Below are 18,176 nucleotides of genomic sequence, written 5' to 3' on the forward strand. Positions count from 1 at the left end.
ATTTGACCTAACTTTTTGGGACCCTATTCCTGTACTTGTATTCAAGATTTCTTCTGTTTTGCCCAAGCAGCAATCTCCAGGGTGAATGAGTGAAGCCAATAGGGAAGCGCCAAAGAGTGCAATTCATGGACTGGCCACAGGGGGCTGGCTGCAAAACAGCTCTTCTTTGTACTTTATTGAATTGTTTATCGTCTCTTGTTTTATCACTCATGGGTGGTTTAGATGGCCAACCACACCTGCCATCATCGAGCATTGAGCAGCCTAACATTTTGGCCTGATGAAGATCCAAGTAGGATTGAAACGTTGTCTTTTTAATAACCTGTGTGGCACGGAGTAAGTGTGCAGGTATTACTTTTCTTTCATTGTCCTAGAATACAACCCACACACAGCACCACCATAAATACTGGATATAGGATGCCATTTTTAACTGAAGTTAGTCCAATAAAGTTCTGCCTGACTGGTTTTCCCTGGTCAAGCATAAGTCCTGTTACTAAACTGCAGAAATGTCAACAGCTCAGCTGTGCAACTGTAGGTCGCACAAATTCACAAACGGGCCTGCTGAGTAATGAAGCAAGTAAAAATCGCTTGTCTCAGAACATTAACTACATAGTAGCAAATGACTTGGTAAGCAATGCCAGCACGAGAGGTCGTCATCAGGAGGTCATGACGTGCATTTGCATGGCCTAGCAGAAGCACACAAGCCTGAAATTACCATACACAATTCCAAAGTTGAGTAAAGCAGAGAACACAACTCACTTTGATGGTGAATCAGTGGAAATGTGGTCACGGATGAATGAACTGGGTTTGGTGGATGCCAGGACAACACTACCTGCCTGAATGCTGAGTGCTAACTGTAAATATTGGTAGAGGAGGGATAATTGTCTGCAGCTGCTTTCCATGGTATTTGGTCTCATAGTTCAAATGAAGGGAAACTGAAATGCTACAGCATACAATGACATTATGACAGTAATGTGCTTCCAACTTTGAGGCAGCAGCTCGTTTCTGACCCTTTTCTGTTTTAACATAACACCTCTGTGCACAAAGCCAGCTCTATATTTTTTTTCAGTTTGGTGTGGGAGAACTTGACTGTCCTGCACAGAGCCCTAACCTCGACCCCATTCCCAACTGAAACACCAGCTGTGAGTCAGCCCTGCAGAGGATTCTTGTAAACAAACTAAAGTTATATTTGCATTCAGTGTTAGTCACCAAAATGGATCCCGTGTATCCTTCAGGTTCAACAACCTGGATGAAGGATTGTTGAGTGCATTTCCTTCTTAGAGGGCCGTCTGGCTGCCTTGCTTAGCCTGCTGCCACCTCGACTCAGCCCCGGATAACGGTGGAAAATGGATGGATGGATAAAATTCACCAGCATGCTACGGGCCAATTTAGTGTTTTCTGTCAGATCCAATTATTTTAGTTTATAGTTGGTCCGGGCTGAGCTTCATGCTCTGTGCAGAAGGGCTCTTAGTGTGTTTATGCAGCACAGTGTTTAGGGTAAACAGCTGGAGGATGAGGAGTAATTGATACACACATCCATGAAATGGTTTCAGTGCCCGGGTAAGTACAGGACAACAGCTGTTACACTTAAGTAGTACTTGGATCACTTCTGAATTGTATTGTATCATTGCACTTCCTAAAGCCATAACAGTCTTGTGTGTTTATGCAAAAAGTTGTCTGTCCCTGCACAATATTAATTAGGCAGAGGGGTGTACGGCACAGCTGCAGCTTTAAGGACGCTATGGCTGGAGTCCAGAATGATTTAATCTGAAATTCATTCAGTGAATCAGGTGCTATAGGGAAGTGCATTCAAACTACGAGGCAACATCTCATGAAGTCTGCTTTTTAGGAACAAAGATGTCAAAGTCCAAATGTAGCCAACATACTGTATGTGGCCTTACTTTGCTCAAATTTGCAGAACAGTGTTTTTGCAGCTCTCAATATCCTCATCAATGCAAGGTCAGAAAGTATCTTGTGACCACATCATAGGTCATCTTTGCCCTCAAGTGCTCATCAGTCACTGGCAAATGCATGACATTATCTGAACTAATGAAAAAGCCACAGCAGGGTGTACATAATGGGAGCCACCTCCACTGGTTGTCCTTGTTAATCACAGGACAGTCCAGATTAATCAAAGCCAGATGCACACAAACTATGACCCCATTTACACCTTGCATAGAATACATTTTGGGGGATCAGATCACAATCAGACAGTGCTGGACCACGTGAAAGTACAGGTGTGAATGCACCCAAAACACACCAAGGACAGATTATGATCCAATCGGCAGAACCAACTCAGGGACGCATTGTGACTGCCTTTTCAGTCCACATACAACAACTACTTGGGTGGAAATACATAACGAAGCATGAATCTTCCAAACCAGCAGGGTAGAACTGGCTCCTCTTCACCTGACGGTGAAGCTGCAGGGCGCTTGGTTGTCTCTCTTATCTGATACTAACAGTACTGGGTGTCTCCCACATCTGTAGGTCTAACGTATTCTTCCTGTCAATCACTGTCTGTACAGTCAGGTTGGCCGGATTCATCCTCATCGACCTCGCTATTCCTTTTCGCTATTCTTCCTAACTGGTTCTAATGTATATAACAAAAACTATGGATCAGCAAAGATTTTTTGAAATACTAGTTTTATTTTTATGCCATTATTGACTCTGAAAGTGTAGATAATATTATGATGTACACCCCATGTAACTGTGCCATAGTCAAGATGAGACCAAGTATCTGTTCTGAATTTTGTCCAACTAAAGCATAAAAGAGAAACTTGGCAATTATTATCCCAACTACAGACAACTGGAGACACATTAATACCAGATGTATTTGTAATTTGGGTTGAATCCTATCTACATACAGCCTGGATAAGACGCATTTTAACACAAAGTGTAAAGGGGGCTCTAAATGACATAACTCCTACCTGTAAACATAGGTAATAGTTACCTGTTCCACTGCATTTAGCATTTTGTCATTTGACAGTAAGTGCCTGGTAATAAACTTATAAGTTTGACATTACAGTGATCAAACCTAAAGGGGAATGTAGGTCCTTGTGTACTTAAAGTTGGACCATTTTGGTAGAAGGTAAAGGTTCAGCCTCCCATACCTCTGACAAATACAAGTACAGCACATGGGCCCTGGATCCAACACACAGACAATTAAGTAGGAAAGACATGGTGCCTGCTCTTCAGCTAGAAACTGAATATTCCCTGCTCACCTCCTGTGCTACATGACTCAACAACATACATGTTCAAGTGATTAAGAAAACTTTATTCTGCCATGTTGTGTACTGTAACTAGCAATGATCATCCTAAATGCTGCGACAGATGTGGACATGTCCCTCCCATGTAAATGTGTGCATGTCCACCTACCACAGTTGATCTCGTCCTCTCCGTTGTCACAGTCCTTCTCTCCGTCACATTTCCAGAAGATGGGGATACACTGAGTGGAGCCCGCTCCGCAGCTAAACTCGTTCACACGACACGTCCTCATGTCTGCATGGTCAAAAACACATAACACACCGTCTACAATGAACCATTTCATTTTTGTTTAGTTTTGATTCATAGCAAAACACATTAAAGAGATACATTTATTTATTCAATGACACACTGAAAAGGTGCAACATGAAGTGGACTTTTATTGTGGTGGAGACAGGGGTGAATGATACAACCAAAATCTTCTATCATGGGAATGGTAGAAATCACGATACAGCAATTGTTTTGTGAATTCAATTAAGACATGGTTTAAAATAACCATACTAAACTCCATCACATTTGACATTTTTTTCTTTTTATGTAGAACTTCCATACAAACAAAAAACAGCTGCTTCATATGAGACAACACTTGAGTTAAAAATGAAAGTCGGAAAACAGTAAAACTAAAAATTCTTTCAAAATGGAAGCTTCAAAGGATATCTTTTTTTTTTAATGGATCCTGTTTTACTGTGTTTTTTTGTCTAAGTGACAAGTTGAAATCATTTTTTAAACTGGCCTAGTAATGATTTAGGGTACTGGAGCCGGTGGTGGCTTAACAGACTGCAATGAAAAAACTTCAAATTGAGAGATTACAAGATCATGTGACAGTTACAAGGTAAGCAAGAATCCAGTCCTGATTTGCTACACAGGTTGCCCTGAATAGCTCCTGCGGTACAAACAGTATTGCCAAATCTCTACTGGCGAACACAATTCTACTGTCGCATGGTATATTCACCATCGCATCACCCAATAAACGTTTGGTTCAGTTTGGTCCTTTTCACCTCAAAGCTTTGTTAGGTATAAATCACTCAAATACACAAAGCTTCAGAAACCTCACTATCACTTCAACATCGTTCTGAGTAGGATGTCTGTCAATATGCTGCTGAGAAACCACTTTATTCTATACTTTAAAGCACTGACTGCAGCTTTCCTGAATGGGTCCGTTTCAATGGGTGATTACAGCAACATTTCTAATCATCTGATTTTATTTTAAAAGCATATTTGGGACTTTAAGGCAACCCTCAAAAACATGTGCATACCAACTCGGATTAAGGAGGATCAATACCTCCTGTTTACATGTGCTTAAAAAACATACCTAATGGGTTAAATGTGCGATGCTTATGCAGAAGTATAAAATAAATAAAATGAAGCAACATGTTCTAGTGGTATCATGTACGGTGTCATCACACAGCTGCAGTGGCTCTACTTGTTGCCTTTTGAGTGCATTTCCCCCATGACAGCAGGGCCAAAAATAACAAGCGGACAGAACAAGGACACAGCGTAGCTTTCTTTTTGTGGTGGAAATCGTGAGCGGCTGTTGGCAGATTAAAGGTGATACTGAGCTACAAGTTACCTGTCAAAGAAAGACGTTACAATGAGGAGTGATGGTGAACATGAAATTGCCGCTTCTGTTAACTCAATGCCCAGATGACCAAAGAACTGCTGGCTGGTAGATAATCCAGTTTGCTGGAACATCAAGAGCTGACGTCTGGAAAATCATGTTTGTACATCATGTCGTTTTTCTCTCCAGATATTTCGGTACCATTACTTTAACTGGATAGCCTTTTTTTTTTTTTTTCCATATTTTAAACCATCTGGCCTCTAATTTCTTTTTCTTTGAAACATTTGTTTGGTTTTTCTTTTTCCTTGTTATCCTCAAAACTGATAGCATCAGTCTTTAATATCAGTCACCTGGAGGTTAAACTCAAGATCTTGCTGCATCATTAGGAACCACTTTCTATCTCAGCATACATATTCATCCCACAGTGCTTGTTTCCATAAAATGTCAGCTTCAAGACCCAGTTTGCCTCTTATCCCTGCGATCTTCCACTGTGGAGGGAGATAACAAGCAGTATGGCACATAAAATCGGACTGCACTGTGATAAGAGCTGCTCAGTGGAGCAGTAGATGAAGGTGAATTGAAAAGTGGCTCCTACAGCTACGTGAATTATTGACTATGAGGATGTAGTTTTGTTGATAAGCCAGGTAACACTACACTCCCATATTTCTCTCTGCTTTACACTCAGTCAGTGTTTGACAATATATACGGTCTTCTCTGCATAAGATATCCAGTCTCTATCTGGACTAGTTCACTGATAATGCTCCTTGATGAATTTAAGGTCACATATCATAGTGGTTCGCCAATTCAGTTATTAATTGGGCATCATTTGAGAGTGTCCCATGTGGTGCCAATGTGATACCTGAGTTTCATTCAAGAAAATAAGTATGCCCTGTGCATCAATGTTATTCATTTAAAGAAAAAAGATATCAAAGCTAGAAAATCTGACCAAGCATTCAATGCAAACTTTCCGATACTCATCAATAATCAATGCCATGAAGCATAAGGCCCTGATCACACAGACAGCTTTTTGCTGGTTGCACAACGGGAAGTGTGCTGCTCTGCCATTTTTTAAAATTGAATGACACTAGTGAAAAATAAAACACTTGCTGCACCTTTTTATTGTTGCCAGGCAACCACGGATTCACCTCCTTATTCTAACCTTCCCGTGCAATCAATTTACAGTTTCTTATCTTATTTATTTCACAGTAATTAGTAGCTAGTTCCTAAAATGTTCAGGCAGAGGGTACTTGTTGTAGCTCTGGTTGAGGGTGAGAGGCTGTCGGTAAATAGTTTGTTTGGCACAGGGGAGCGGAGATCTGTGTGGGTACATGAGACCTTAAAAAAGAGGGTGGGTCATGGGGAGTACCACCAGTTGGTCCAGGAGCTTCGCCTCCACGATGGCTGTTTCCAGGCATATTTAAGGATGACTCGGGGGCAGTTTGACAACCTGCTGTCTAGCGTTGTGCCGTATAGCTCTGGGTATCCAGCAACTGCTACCACCAGTTTCTTCTCCATTGTTTAACAACTGTAAACTTGTTGTCATGAGCACCACAGAAGGCCCACCTCTCAAATCATCTGATTGGACAATGAGAAAAAATGTGGCATGAAAGATGACGTGGGGTGTTTTTCCGCACTGAGTTTTTTCAACTTGAGGAGTTCAGAGCACCGGGGCGGCACGGTGGTGTGGTGGTTAGCACTGTCGCCTCACAGCAAGAGGGTTGCCAGTTCGATCCCAGGTGTGGGAGCTCTTCTGTGCGGAGTTTGCATGTTCTCCCCGTGTCAGCGTGGGTTCTCTCTGGGCACTCCGGCTTCCTCCCACAGTCCAAAGACATGCAGATTGGGGACTAGGTTAATTGATGACTCTAAATTGTCCGTAGGTGTGAATGTGAGCATGAATGGTTGTTTGTCTCTATGTGTCAGCCCTGCGATAGTCTGGCGACCTGTCCAGGGTGTACCCTGCCTCTCGCTCGATGTCAGCTGGGATAGGCTCCAGCCCCCCCGTGACCCTCAAGAGGATGAAGTGGTTAGAAGATGAATGAATGAATGAGTTCAGAGCACCCTGGCAAAAACACCACGTGTCTAAAGCGCAGAAAGGCGAGCAAAAAGCTTCATTCTCATTCAGGGCCTTACAACACACCAGCAAAAGGCAGGAAAGAAGAAGACTGGGAGCCCATGTAAACAATGCAGGTTTCAAAATATAATTGAAAATGTTTAATTAAAAAAAAGAACAGGTGCTGCACCCTGTATTCAGTTTTTTCTGTCCCATTGAAGTTGACACTGAAGACAAAGATTTTCACCTAAGCAACAGTGTGAGCCTGTGTAAACAAACCACAGATGGTCAGCTAAAAAACTTAATGGAGGTCTCTGACACCCTGCTTGTATTTTTTCTTAGACTAAGTGAACAGAAGCTGCAGCTTGCTTCCTTAATTCAACACTGACGCAAGAAAAGTGACGTAAACACAACCACAGCACAAGTCCTTCACACAGAAACTGCCAGGAGATGTTTGCATGCATCCACAGACACACACAGACACACTTTAGATTCCATTCCCAGCTGCCAAGTCATGTGTGACAGCTGGTCAAACAGTACAGTGATATAACAGCTATAGTAGCTGGGTTGAACTGCACGTACACCACTGCAGCTATGACTGGAACTTAACACAACCTTTGAAAACACACACACACACACACACACAATATGGAGTACAAACTGGAATGCTGTTGATGACCTCCAGTTGACCGATGCAATTCCAAGTGCAAGTGGAAACATGGGCACACAGGTTGTCCACAATCTACACAAGCACAGACAGATGTCAGAAAGGTGACATGTCTAAAGATCAAATGGCAAAGCAGGACTTCTCTGGAGTTCTCAGCAGGCAACTTCACTAATGTGCAATTTCATTATCAGGGGATAAAACAAAGGTATGGAGGATAAATTTAACCAGAAATAAATCTAAAAAGGGAAAATGGTGAACAAAGGGAAAGTTAAAAGATGAGTCTCAGGAGAGGCTATAATTAACTGAACGCTGGCACTGTTGTCTCTTGCAGTGTCTGAATACAACATCCTGCTCTGACTCTTGTATAAACTGTGTAAATGACATTATACAAAGGGATTAAACGGCAGTGAAATAAAATGGAAATGACTTCATAGAGCAGAGGCTTGTGGATTTCACTGTTGGTATTTTTCCAAAGTTAAAGTTTATATTCGGAGCACAGCACAACAATTTGTGGTTTTTGTGATTTGCCGGTGTCAAGCTTTCTATTTAAACTGGATTGAATTTTGATGAATTTTTCTTTTTTTTAAACCTCATTATTCTACAGCAATGGTTCCCAACTGGACCTGCCATAGGGTCAACATTTCTCTCAGTCATTAGTTTAAGGTCCACACAGTTTAATACATTTTGTGTTTGACCATGTCTTGGAGCTAGTTTGCTGTCTCTGTCAAGTAGCTGTCCATTAGTCAGACACTCTACAGCAGGAAACGGCACTTCAAAATAAAAGCTCTGTGCCAGGAATCAACTGTGCTTAAAATTAAGTGTTTTTTACAAACTTGACACATTTGCAAGTCACTTGTGGTCCATTTTGAATGCACCTATGATCCACTTTTTGACTGCAACCCACCATTTAGGGACCACTGTTCCACAGCATCTCTTGGCCATATTTCATACAGCAAGAACAGTTAATAATTAAAAATATTTACGGTGTATTTGCAAGGACTTACAAGTGAGATGCCACCACACTTTGGGCCTGTTGGTGAGCACCTTTTGCTCTAGTTTTCGGTGCCATGTCCCGTATCTTTAGTCAGCCCTTGTTGCCCTTTTTTTTGGCCAGTTCAGCATGTTTAACCAGTGGTGGAGCCCGTCAGTGAGAGAAATACCTCTGATTGGCTGTTAAGCTCAGTGTGCAAGAAGAGAAATGGAAGTGAGGAAGGTAAACAAAAGACTAAAGTCAAGAGGGCTTTAATCAAAACAAATGTGTTATATAAGATAAGATTATTTTTTTAATTGGTGTTTTTTGTTCTTTCAACATCAGGTCCTCTTATTTACATACTAACTGGATAACCAACCCCTTAAATCTGTCCTGTTGATCTTTCAGTTTCCCTTTTTGAATGACGAATACCGCTGCTTGCTGCTATGGAGAGTTATTTCCTCTCACACAGGTGCAGAATATACATGCTAGTAGGCCGTTGGCTGTAGTCCTTGTGGTGTGGTTAAGTGTAACTTTTTAGCTTCGTCGCCACTAGTTCACTGGTGTCGGTTTGGTGTGTCTGAGCCTTAATGGCAGCTGGTTTACTTCGGCCTACAACCTGAGTAATTCAGATTACTTTGTCATGCAGAATTAAAACTAAAGCCCAGTTCAGACCGAAGATTTGTGATGAGACGACACTGTTTTAGAATGTTGCAGAGAGAAGTTGCAGCGGTCTGAGCTGGTAGGTCTGAGCTTGAGCTCAAACCCCCCCCCCCCCCCCCCACACACACACACACACTCTCACTAACTAATTAATTGGCGCTGGTTCTTTATATTATTGTGGTGTATTTATTATCAGTACAGTCAATCTGATGTACATTTTCATCATTCAATCATAACTACAAATGCAACTGTAGCCAGTATCTCACTATCACTATCCTCATTCATATTTCAAGAAGCTACAAATTATGTTCAGCCACAAAATAAGCCTAAAAAACTGAAAATCAGAATGGAAGAACAGAGAGTTGTTGATGATACACTGTCTCATCTAGTTGCATTGGTGTGAACCCAGAGGTTTTCAGAACCTTGCAGAATGGCGCAGAGCAAGTAGTTGCCCGTTTCAACTCGTCTCGTTGAAACAGGCAACTTTCCCGTTTGGTAAAGCCACATACTGTCACATAACTACTCAGTTAATAAAGATTTATTAACAATGAGGTCATGCTCTGCCCCTTCAGGACTTTTCTGACCTAAATGGTTCCAAGCAGGTGGTCAACTAAGTCTCGTATGATAAAGACTGGACCACACACACGACAGGGTGATAAACTCAAACTTGATAACACTAAAACCCCAGAAAGGTCTTGGCAACACCACACAGCCCATGGCTTTGAATAACTCCGGTGCTTGAACGACTCCCCAAACTGCACCGCTCTCATTTTGGCAGAGAGCACCACAGATCCCCATCCAAGAGTGCAGGAGGGATTTGCCCCGACTCGAAGATGAAGTGTTGTTTTCTTTTCTGCCAGGAGGTGAAGAATTTATTTTTGCCTTGTTTTTCGGGTTTGTGCACTCAACCTGCTGTGTTGACACTCTGCAGCAGAAACCAAAGAGGACTGCTGTGTAAAACAGCTGGAGTATAACCCTCTCGCACACACCTCTGCTTCCACAGCAAACAGCGCTTCACAAACACTGAGATGAAGAGTGGATAACTCCCAGGTTCCACTTTATATTCACCGTCTGACTCAAGAATTGCTTATATATACTTTTTTTTTATTATTTGTTCTTAATCTTCTTTTCCATCTATTCTCTCCTAACTTTCACACAAAACTCCTGCTGGTGCCTTCCTAAAAATAAACCCAAGACCTTCAATATTAGGAAATATTCCAAATCATTATTCTGGGAAGGAAGCACTTCATCATCTGGTGCTTCTATTAACAAAGCGGGTCCAGTCTGTAAAGTCTATCTATCAGCTAAGGGCTTGGTAAAATACCTTTTAATCACTGACAATTAATAAAAAAGGATATCCAAAAACTTGAAATCAAAACCCACAATGACAAGTCATGCTCTACTTGGATCTATTGTGTAACCCTCTCTATTGCTTCATTGATTTACTTTGTTATAAAAAGTCAAGCTCTTTGCTTAGCCTTGGGCAGTATTTATTTTGTGGTTTAAGGAGCAGTTTCTCCATTTTGTATTGTTGAAGATTTCACTGTATTGCTGACCTATTTATGATTTGTATTCCGTGATCTTACATAGTCCATCTTGGAATTTACTATTGGTATATCCCAGTGCACATGTTAATAGTATGATCAAGAGCGTCATTTACTGCATATGGTCCAAAATCACATTTTTTATTCTTAATAATTTGTACACCATTCAGATTCTATCTATAGACTCAATTTGGAGTAGTCGAGTCATTTCTAAATAGATAGATTTTTTTGACTGACCTGCTGATCCCGATTTTGGCCAATTCTGATTTTCTTTCTGAGAACTATAATCAACAGCATACTCAGACATTTTTGTAACTTCTATTCTTAATGAAAATTCAATTCTATGTTCATAATCATGTTCATGACTATTTAATCACTTTTATGCTTTCTCTAAAATTGCAGCAGGTTACAGGACCTTCTCTCACTCAAACAAATCTCAAAATAACAAAGTGCTCCAGGTTACTGGACAGATCTTCTTGACACTTATAAAATGAACTGAAACTGAATTACTAGAATAGAATATTAACCTCCACTCCTGTGGCATGCTCCTGTCTGCCCCACACTGTGTGCACGAAGCAAGAGGAAAGAGAATGGGAAGGACAGACTCCACACTGGTGGCCTAAGAGGTCATCACTGTGATTACTCTGAGCAGCTCTGATGGTCTTAAGTCACAAAATTTGTCTGTTGCCACTTTTTAGAAATAACGTCGCTATGAGGGTCTGATAAGGCTAACGACGGGGCTTGATAAGGTGTCGGTATTTGAAAACCTGGGAAGGACGACGGGTTGAAGCGGCTGTGACAGTAGTTGGTTACTGTCTGTGCCACCATACGCACCAGGTGAACCATTGTGCAGCGCATGTGACCAAAACGGGTCAGAGACTAGAGATGCACCGATACTGATGATTAAAATAACGATTTAGCCGAGGGTAAATACTGATGTTTTGTTGTTTATTTTGTTGTCACGTATTAGTGAAGTTTAAACTGTTTGATTTAATAAAAGGCAGCAGGAAACAGATGTGTTCTTGTCAGGTGTGCAAAGATGACTTTTCTTTGATGATTCTGTATTTGTTTGTGTGTTGCACTGGCACACAGTAAATCTTAAGCACCTGAGGGGTGAAAAAATGCTAGTGAAATGGGTTTGACAAACAGTTGCTGACGGTTTGTCTTTTCTACTGCTAAGATATTTACATAAAGTGTTCAGTGTCTCATCAACCCTCAAGTGAGCCTTTGTTCTTTGTCCTCCACTGATACTGGTTTCATCCTAGACCTGAGGTTCAGCAGTTACTTAGAGTACCATGGATGAAAGACACCCATCTTTCTTTAGTTGACTTGCTTTAAGCATTCAGGAAGACTTCAGGAAGCAGTGAACATCAAACTAACATGCACTGATGAAGTGCCTTCATCTTCCCTCTGATGTTTATCTCTGTACCTGTGGAGACACCATAGTCCATTTGTCTTTACAACGGCAAATTGAAGGCAGCGTAGACGAGAAATCCTCATTAAAAACAACTTCAATATAAATACTTTCCATCATCTTGCATCTCTTTGATTTCTGACGAGCACCTCAGCGAAACCTCACATCACAGCTACAGCATTTAAAGCTCAGCAGCTCTCCTTAGTTCCATTTAAACAACTTATTTATTTGACAGGGCTGCTCACAGGGGAGCCCCCTCTCGCTGCTTTTAAGTGCCTCACTGAATTTCTGTAACAGTGAGATGCAGTTTAAAACAGCGGGAAATCTCTACTATGCACTCAGACGGTCAGAAAACTCTGCAGCTGGTTGCTAAGCCTACTTGAATAGTCATCAGCCAGATGTCTTGCACCATTTTCAACCTAGAGGAAAAACTTTTCACAATATATTATGTCAGTGGTGGAAGAAGTAAAGAAGTATACTGAAACCTTGAGTGCACTGTGAGCTAGTTGACTAGGAGCTATTTTCAACTATATATACACTGTTGGCTAAGTTAATTCATTAAAAATACATTACATACAATTGCAAAAACATTTTACAAGGATGTAAAATTTCAATCTATACGTAATGAGGACCTACAGCTGTCAAAAAATGTGGTAGAGAATATCCTCTTCCACCAAAATTAGAGTATGTGGGTCTTTTAAAAGCTGGAAAACCCATTAAAAATAGACGATAGATTGCTTTCCTATTGCCAGTAGACCAGAGCCAAGTACACGGCTCTGCAGACAGTAAAAAAGTATGTCTGTTTTTGTTTTTTACACTGTGTGTCATGTTCGCCTGAAAACAGATTAGTAAACAGTAGAAAGCAGCACAGAGGCCAGTGAAAATGTCACAATGGTTACTTCTTTTTTTGCATCTCTTTCTTATTTAGTCTCTTTCTGAAAATCTGTACCGACTAAACTTGGAAAGATGTTTAAGCACTGCTTGGGCCGAGACAAACTGTATTTTGTGGCGCTGCATCATTATATCACACTGTCAAAGACGCTAAAATTAGCATGTCCACCCGGGTGTCGATTTTAACCTTTCCCATTAAATACAAAAGCCAGATGTTAGAGGGCATTATGCAGTGGAAAATAAACATGCTTTCCAGGATATTGTTGGCAACCGTTTTGAGGAACTGGCAACCAGTTCTTGGCATTTGGGTACCATCAGTGGCACTTTTTAATGTATTAAAATAGGAACATCAAACAGCAAAGCATGCAACCCAAAATAAATAATTTCTTGTATTGATTATACATATATATTTTTTAATGATGTCACAGTTGGAACCAGACGACGCTGCATGTGTGTTGGTCAGTTTACCCTCCGCGTACACAAGCATCTGTTTTAGAGACAATGGGGAAGCTGATTGGTTTTTTTTAAAGTTGGTTTCAAAAGTTTGACTAACTCATCAACATCACAAATGAATGTGTAATCTGATTCAACTGACAAAGAACCAGATGAAACTGAATGAAAAAAAAAAAAAAAAAAGGAAAGGTTTAGATAAAACACAACTATAAAGTAGTTTGTTTAGGTTGCTGTAATTAAAGATTTTACATTCGTTCGTCACATTGTCTCAATACGTGTAACCACATAGTATCTCAATAACTCAAAATAGTAGGTGACTAAAAATGGCGACCGTATTTTCAGTGTTGCCAGTCTGGGAACCACTTTTAAAGTAAGTGTTGAGCCCTGGGTAAGAATAAAAAGTACAATATCTCTATAAAATACAATGCAGTAGAAGTATAAAATGTATAAAATGGAAGTCTATGTGCCTTGAAACGGTTAGGCAGTTTAACCAAATAAAAATCTGACTAAAAGGGTTTACTTGCTAGCATTTCTCAGTTTTCATCATTGAATGGAAGGCTTAAATATAATCACATGACCCAAGAACTGAGGTTTGGTCAGTTGAGAGCTCCAGAAAAAGCTCCTGTTGTAGGTGGACCCTTGGGAGATTACTCTAACAGGATAAAGATGAATGAATTTTTATGCTCAAATCTTTTTTTTTTTTTTTTTTTTTACTGTTCAGCAAATACTAATACATGGCTGTCTCCCCTTCAGTCTGTCTGGCTCATCCAAAACAAACAATACAAGCAAAGCTAAGCCTGAAGAGATTTCTTATAGTATATGTATTTTTATACTACTCACCACAAGTTAAAGTGTGTTGATTTCTGTATAAAGGCTTATTGTGTCTGATACATTTTTGTCAACGTACAGTACAGGCCAAAAGTTTGGACACACCTTCTCATTCAATGCGTTTTCTTTATTTTCATGACTATTTACACTGTAGATTCTCACTGAAGGCATCAGAACTATGAATGAACACATGTGGAGTTATGTACTTAACAAAAAAAGGTGAAATAACTGAAAACATGTTTTATATTCTAGTTTCTTCAAAATAGCCACCCTTTGCTCTGATTACTGCTTTGCACACTCTTGGCATTCTCTCCATGAGCTTCAAGAGGTAGTCACCTGAAATGGTTTCCACTTCACAGGTGTGCCTTATCAGGGTTAATTAGTGGAATTTCTTGCTTTATCAATGGGGTTGGGACCATCAGTTGTGTTGTGCAGAAGTCGGGTTAATACACAGCCGACAGCCCTATTGGACAACTGTTAAAATTCATATTATGGCAAGAACCAATCAGCTAACTAAAGAAAAACGAGTGGCCATCATTACTTTAAGAAATGAAGGTCAGTCAGTCCGGAAAATTGCAAAAACTTTAAATGTGTCCCCAAGTGGAGTCGCAAAAACCATCAAGCGCTACAACGAAACTGGCACACATGAGGACCGACCCAGGAAAGGAAGACCAAGAGTCACCTCTGCTTCTGAGGATAAGTTCATCCGAGTCACCAGCCTCAGAAATCACAAGTTAACAGCAGCTCAGATCAGAGACCAGATGAATGCCACACAGAGTTCTAGCAGCAGACCCATCTCTAGAACAACTGTTAAGAGGAGACTGCGCGAATCAGGCCTTCATGGTCAAATAGCTGCTAGGAAACCACTGCTAAGGAGAGGCAACAAGCAGAAGAGATTTGTTTGGGCCAAGAAACACAAGGAATGGACATTAGACCAGTGGAAATCTGTGCTTTGGTCTGATGAGTCCAAATTTGAGATCTTTGGTTCCAACCGCCGTGTCTTTGTGAGACGCAGAAAAGGTGAACGGATGGATTCCACATGCCTGGTTCCCACTGTGAAGCATGGAGGAGGAGGTGTGATGGTGTGGGGGTGTTTTGCTGGTGACACTGTTGGGGATTTATTCAAAATTGAAGGCACACTGAACCAGCATGGCTACCACAGCATCCTGCAGCGACATGCCATCCCATCCGGTTTGCGTTTAGTTGGACGATCATTTATTTTTCAACAGGACAATGACCCCAAACACACCTCCAGGCTGTGTAAGGGCTATTTGACCAAGAAGGAGAGTGATGGAGTGCTGCGGCAGATGACCTGGCCTCCACAGTCACCGGACCTGAACCCAATCCAGATGGTTTGGGGTGAGCTGGACCACAGAGTGAAGGCAAAGGGGCCAACAAGTGCTAAACACCTCTGGGAACTCCTTCAAGACTGTTGGAAAACCATTTCAGGTGACTACCTCTTGAAGCTCATGGAGAGAATGCCAAGAGTGTGCAAAGCAGTAATCAGAGCAAAGGGTGGCTATTTTGAAGAAACTAGAATATAAAACATGTTTTCAGTTATTTCACCTTTTTTTGTTAAGTACATAACTCCACATGTGTTCATTCATAGTTCTGATGCCTTCAGTGAGAATCTACAATGTAAATAGTCATGAAAATAAAGAAAACGCATTGAATGAGAAGGTGTGTCCAAACTTTTGGCCTGTACTGTATAGCAAGCCAAACGTCAGCTCTCAATAAAAAGCAATCGCACTTTCAGATTAATTAGCCAACAGTGCCCTCACCATGATATTTACGACAAATCAGTGACCCAAGGATGTGAGCCAGAAGAGAATGGATAGATCAGTTTGTCCTTGCTATTTATTGCCTTAGTGTAAACCATGCTCCTCACTGCAGTCAGAGGCTGCTCACACTGTCTGACCTCCTGTGGGACACATGTGTACACGTCCTGGGGCCTGTATCACGAAGCGAGATCAACCTTTCCTCGGTTACCCAGACCTATCCTGGGTTGACTAACCCTAACAATGGCAATCAGGATAATTGGTATCACGACACTGGATATCAACTCGGTAACTCAACCCAGGGTTGCTTTATCAAGAGCCGTGAACGCGCACGCAGCGGACCAATCACAATCATGAGAGAAGCACAGCGTCACTGAGCGTCCTCACAGAGCGCCATATGTGAGGGGAAAAGTATTTCTCGTGAGGATCAGAGATTAATTCTACTAAAATATGAGGAGGAGAAAAGTAACATTACAGAAAAGGCCAACACCGTGGCAGCTGCAGGAGGAGGAAACATGCGTGGCAACACATAACGGGATGAATAATGTTTAGTTTTAGTTAAGATTAGTTTATTTGCACACAATGTTAAAAACAGACAGTATAAATTTTACAAGATTAAAAAAAGAAAAGTGCTGGAGAGGTTAGAAGCCACTAAAAGCTTATCAAAGCTTGTCAAAACATCAATGAAATCACATAATAGAGAAGAAAAAAAACAGGTGAGGAAAGAAGAAATAGAGGAGGAGAGAGGGAAAAATCAAGACAAAACAAGGTAGCAAATAAAATTATGTGTAGGTTAAATTACTCATCACTGGTTCAAGTAGCTACAGTACCTGTACCTGTACATCTGACACTGATCACACCCTTGAATCCCATGAAATCAGTGCTGCGCAGATGAATTGTGTGTATTACAATTATCGTCTAACATCATTGCATTGGTCTTCTTTGTCATAACATTATTTATGCTACAATAAAGCTTAAAGTTGACACCACAAATAAATCATATCAACACCAAATTGATAGTCTGAATAAAATCATCCTGATATTGAGCTGTGTTAGAAATTAACAGCTGCGCAAAAATATACCTAGTCTCCCTCTTTAAAAAACAAAAAGGAAAATCCCTCAAACACCATGAAGTGTAGACATGATAGGCTACTTTCCACATTTCCAGCAGCAAAGCTGTCAATTAGGCCCATTATCTTTAACAGGGATCATTTCCTCCAACAAAACAAAATGTTGGCACTAATTAATGGCGCTATTAAGTGTCCACAAATGATCAGTTTCTTTCTTATGAAGGGGTGGGATGAAATTTCGACTTCTTTCCACTCCTTTTTGAACAATCTTTTCATTGTCTGTTGTTGCTGCTTTCTTTTCTTTTTTAATGTTCAAAATAAACTTTCAAATCAAAATCAATCAAATTAATTAAACTTCCCGTCATGACTGGGCTGCATTTCTGTCAGCGAGTCATTTTTTTCCGAACAGCTGATTGGCCAGTGGGTGGTGCTTTTTATAGGATCAGATTCAACCCTGAACTTACCCTGCTCCGGAGCAGGATAGCCGTTCAGAGTAAGTTACCATGGTGATCTACCCCGATAAGAACTGAACCGGCTTTGTGAGACCGAAAACCCAGGGTTAACCCTGAAGTTACCTCGCTAAGACATTAATCCTGCTTCGTGACACAGGCCCCTGGTTTCACATTGTTGTTGATATGTATTTATGTGTTTCGCTGTCCTGAATGAACCTATTGGAGTTGCTGACCTTTGTGCAGCAGTGTTCTCTAAGGTGGCACATAATGGTAATTTTTAGAGGTTAATTGGCACATGTTTGAGGTGCTTCTTTTAATGACCCGAAGGATCTTAATACTAAAGCTGTTCTAAATTTTTCTTACTGTCACAAATCCCATGAAAACACAAACCAACAATGAATGCATCTTACTAACAATTATTGTGTGTGTGTGTGTGTGTGTGTGTGTGTGTGTCCAAAGCCTGATAAATCTTATTCCTCTTTACCACAGAGCTCCACTGGTATCCAAAACTATTAAAAACACATCACTGAGCCACACTGTTACGCTGGGAGACATTCACTGACATTTTGACTCAGCCAAA

General features: G+C 40.8%; 1 protein-coding gene across 2 annotated transcripts in view; it reads right to left on the bottom strand.

The window, feature by feature from the left end:
• The window catches only part of vldlr (very low density lipoprotein receptor), a 92,083-nt gene that overhangs the window by 46,356 nt on the left and 27,551 nt on the right, over positions 1 to 18,176 (bottom strand). For both annotated transcript variants that reach the window (XM_033647089.2, XM_033647088.2), the window contains exon 4: positions 3,373 to 3,495. In XM_033647089.2, the coding sequence (XP_033502980.1) occupies positions 3,373 to 3,495 (123 nt within the window). The remainder of the gene's footprint in view (positions 1 to 3,372; positions 3,496 to 18,176) is intronic.

Source organism: Epinephelus lanceolatus, chromosome 19 (genome assembly GCF_041903045.1).
Source record: "Epinephelus lanceolatus isolate andai-2023 chromosome 19, ASM4190304v1, whole genome shotgun sequence".
NCBI classification, from domain to species: Eukaryota; Metazoa; Chordata; class Actinopteri; order Perciformes; family Serranidae; genus Epinephelus; species Epinephelus lanceolatus.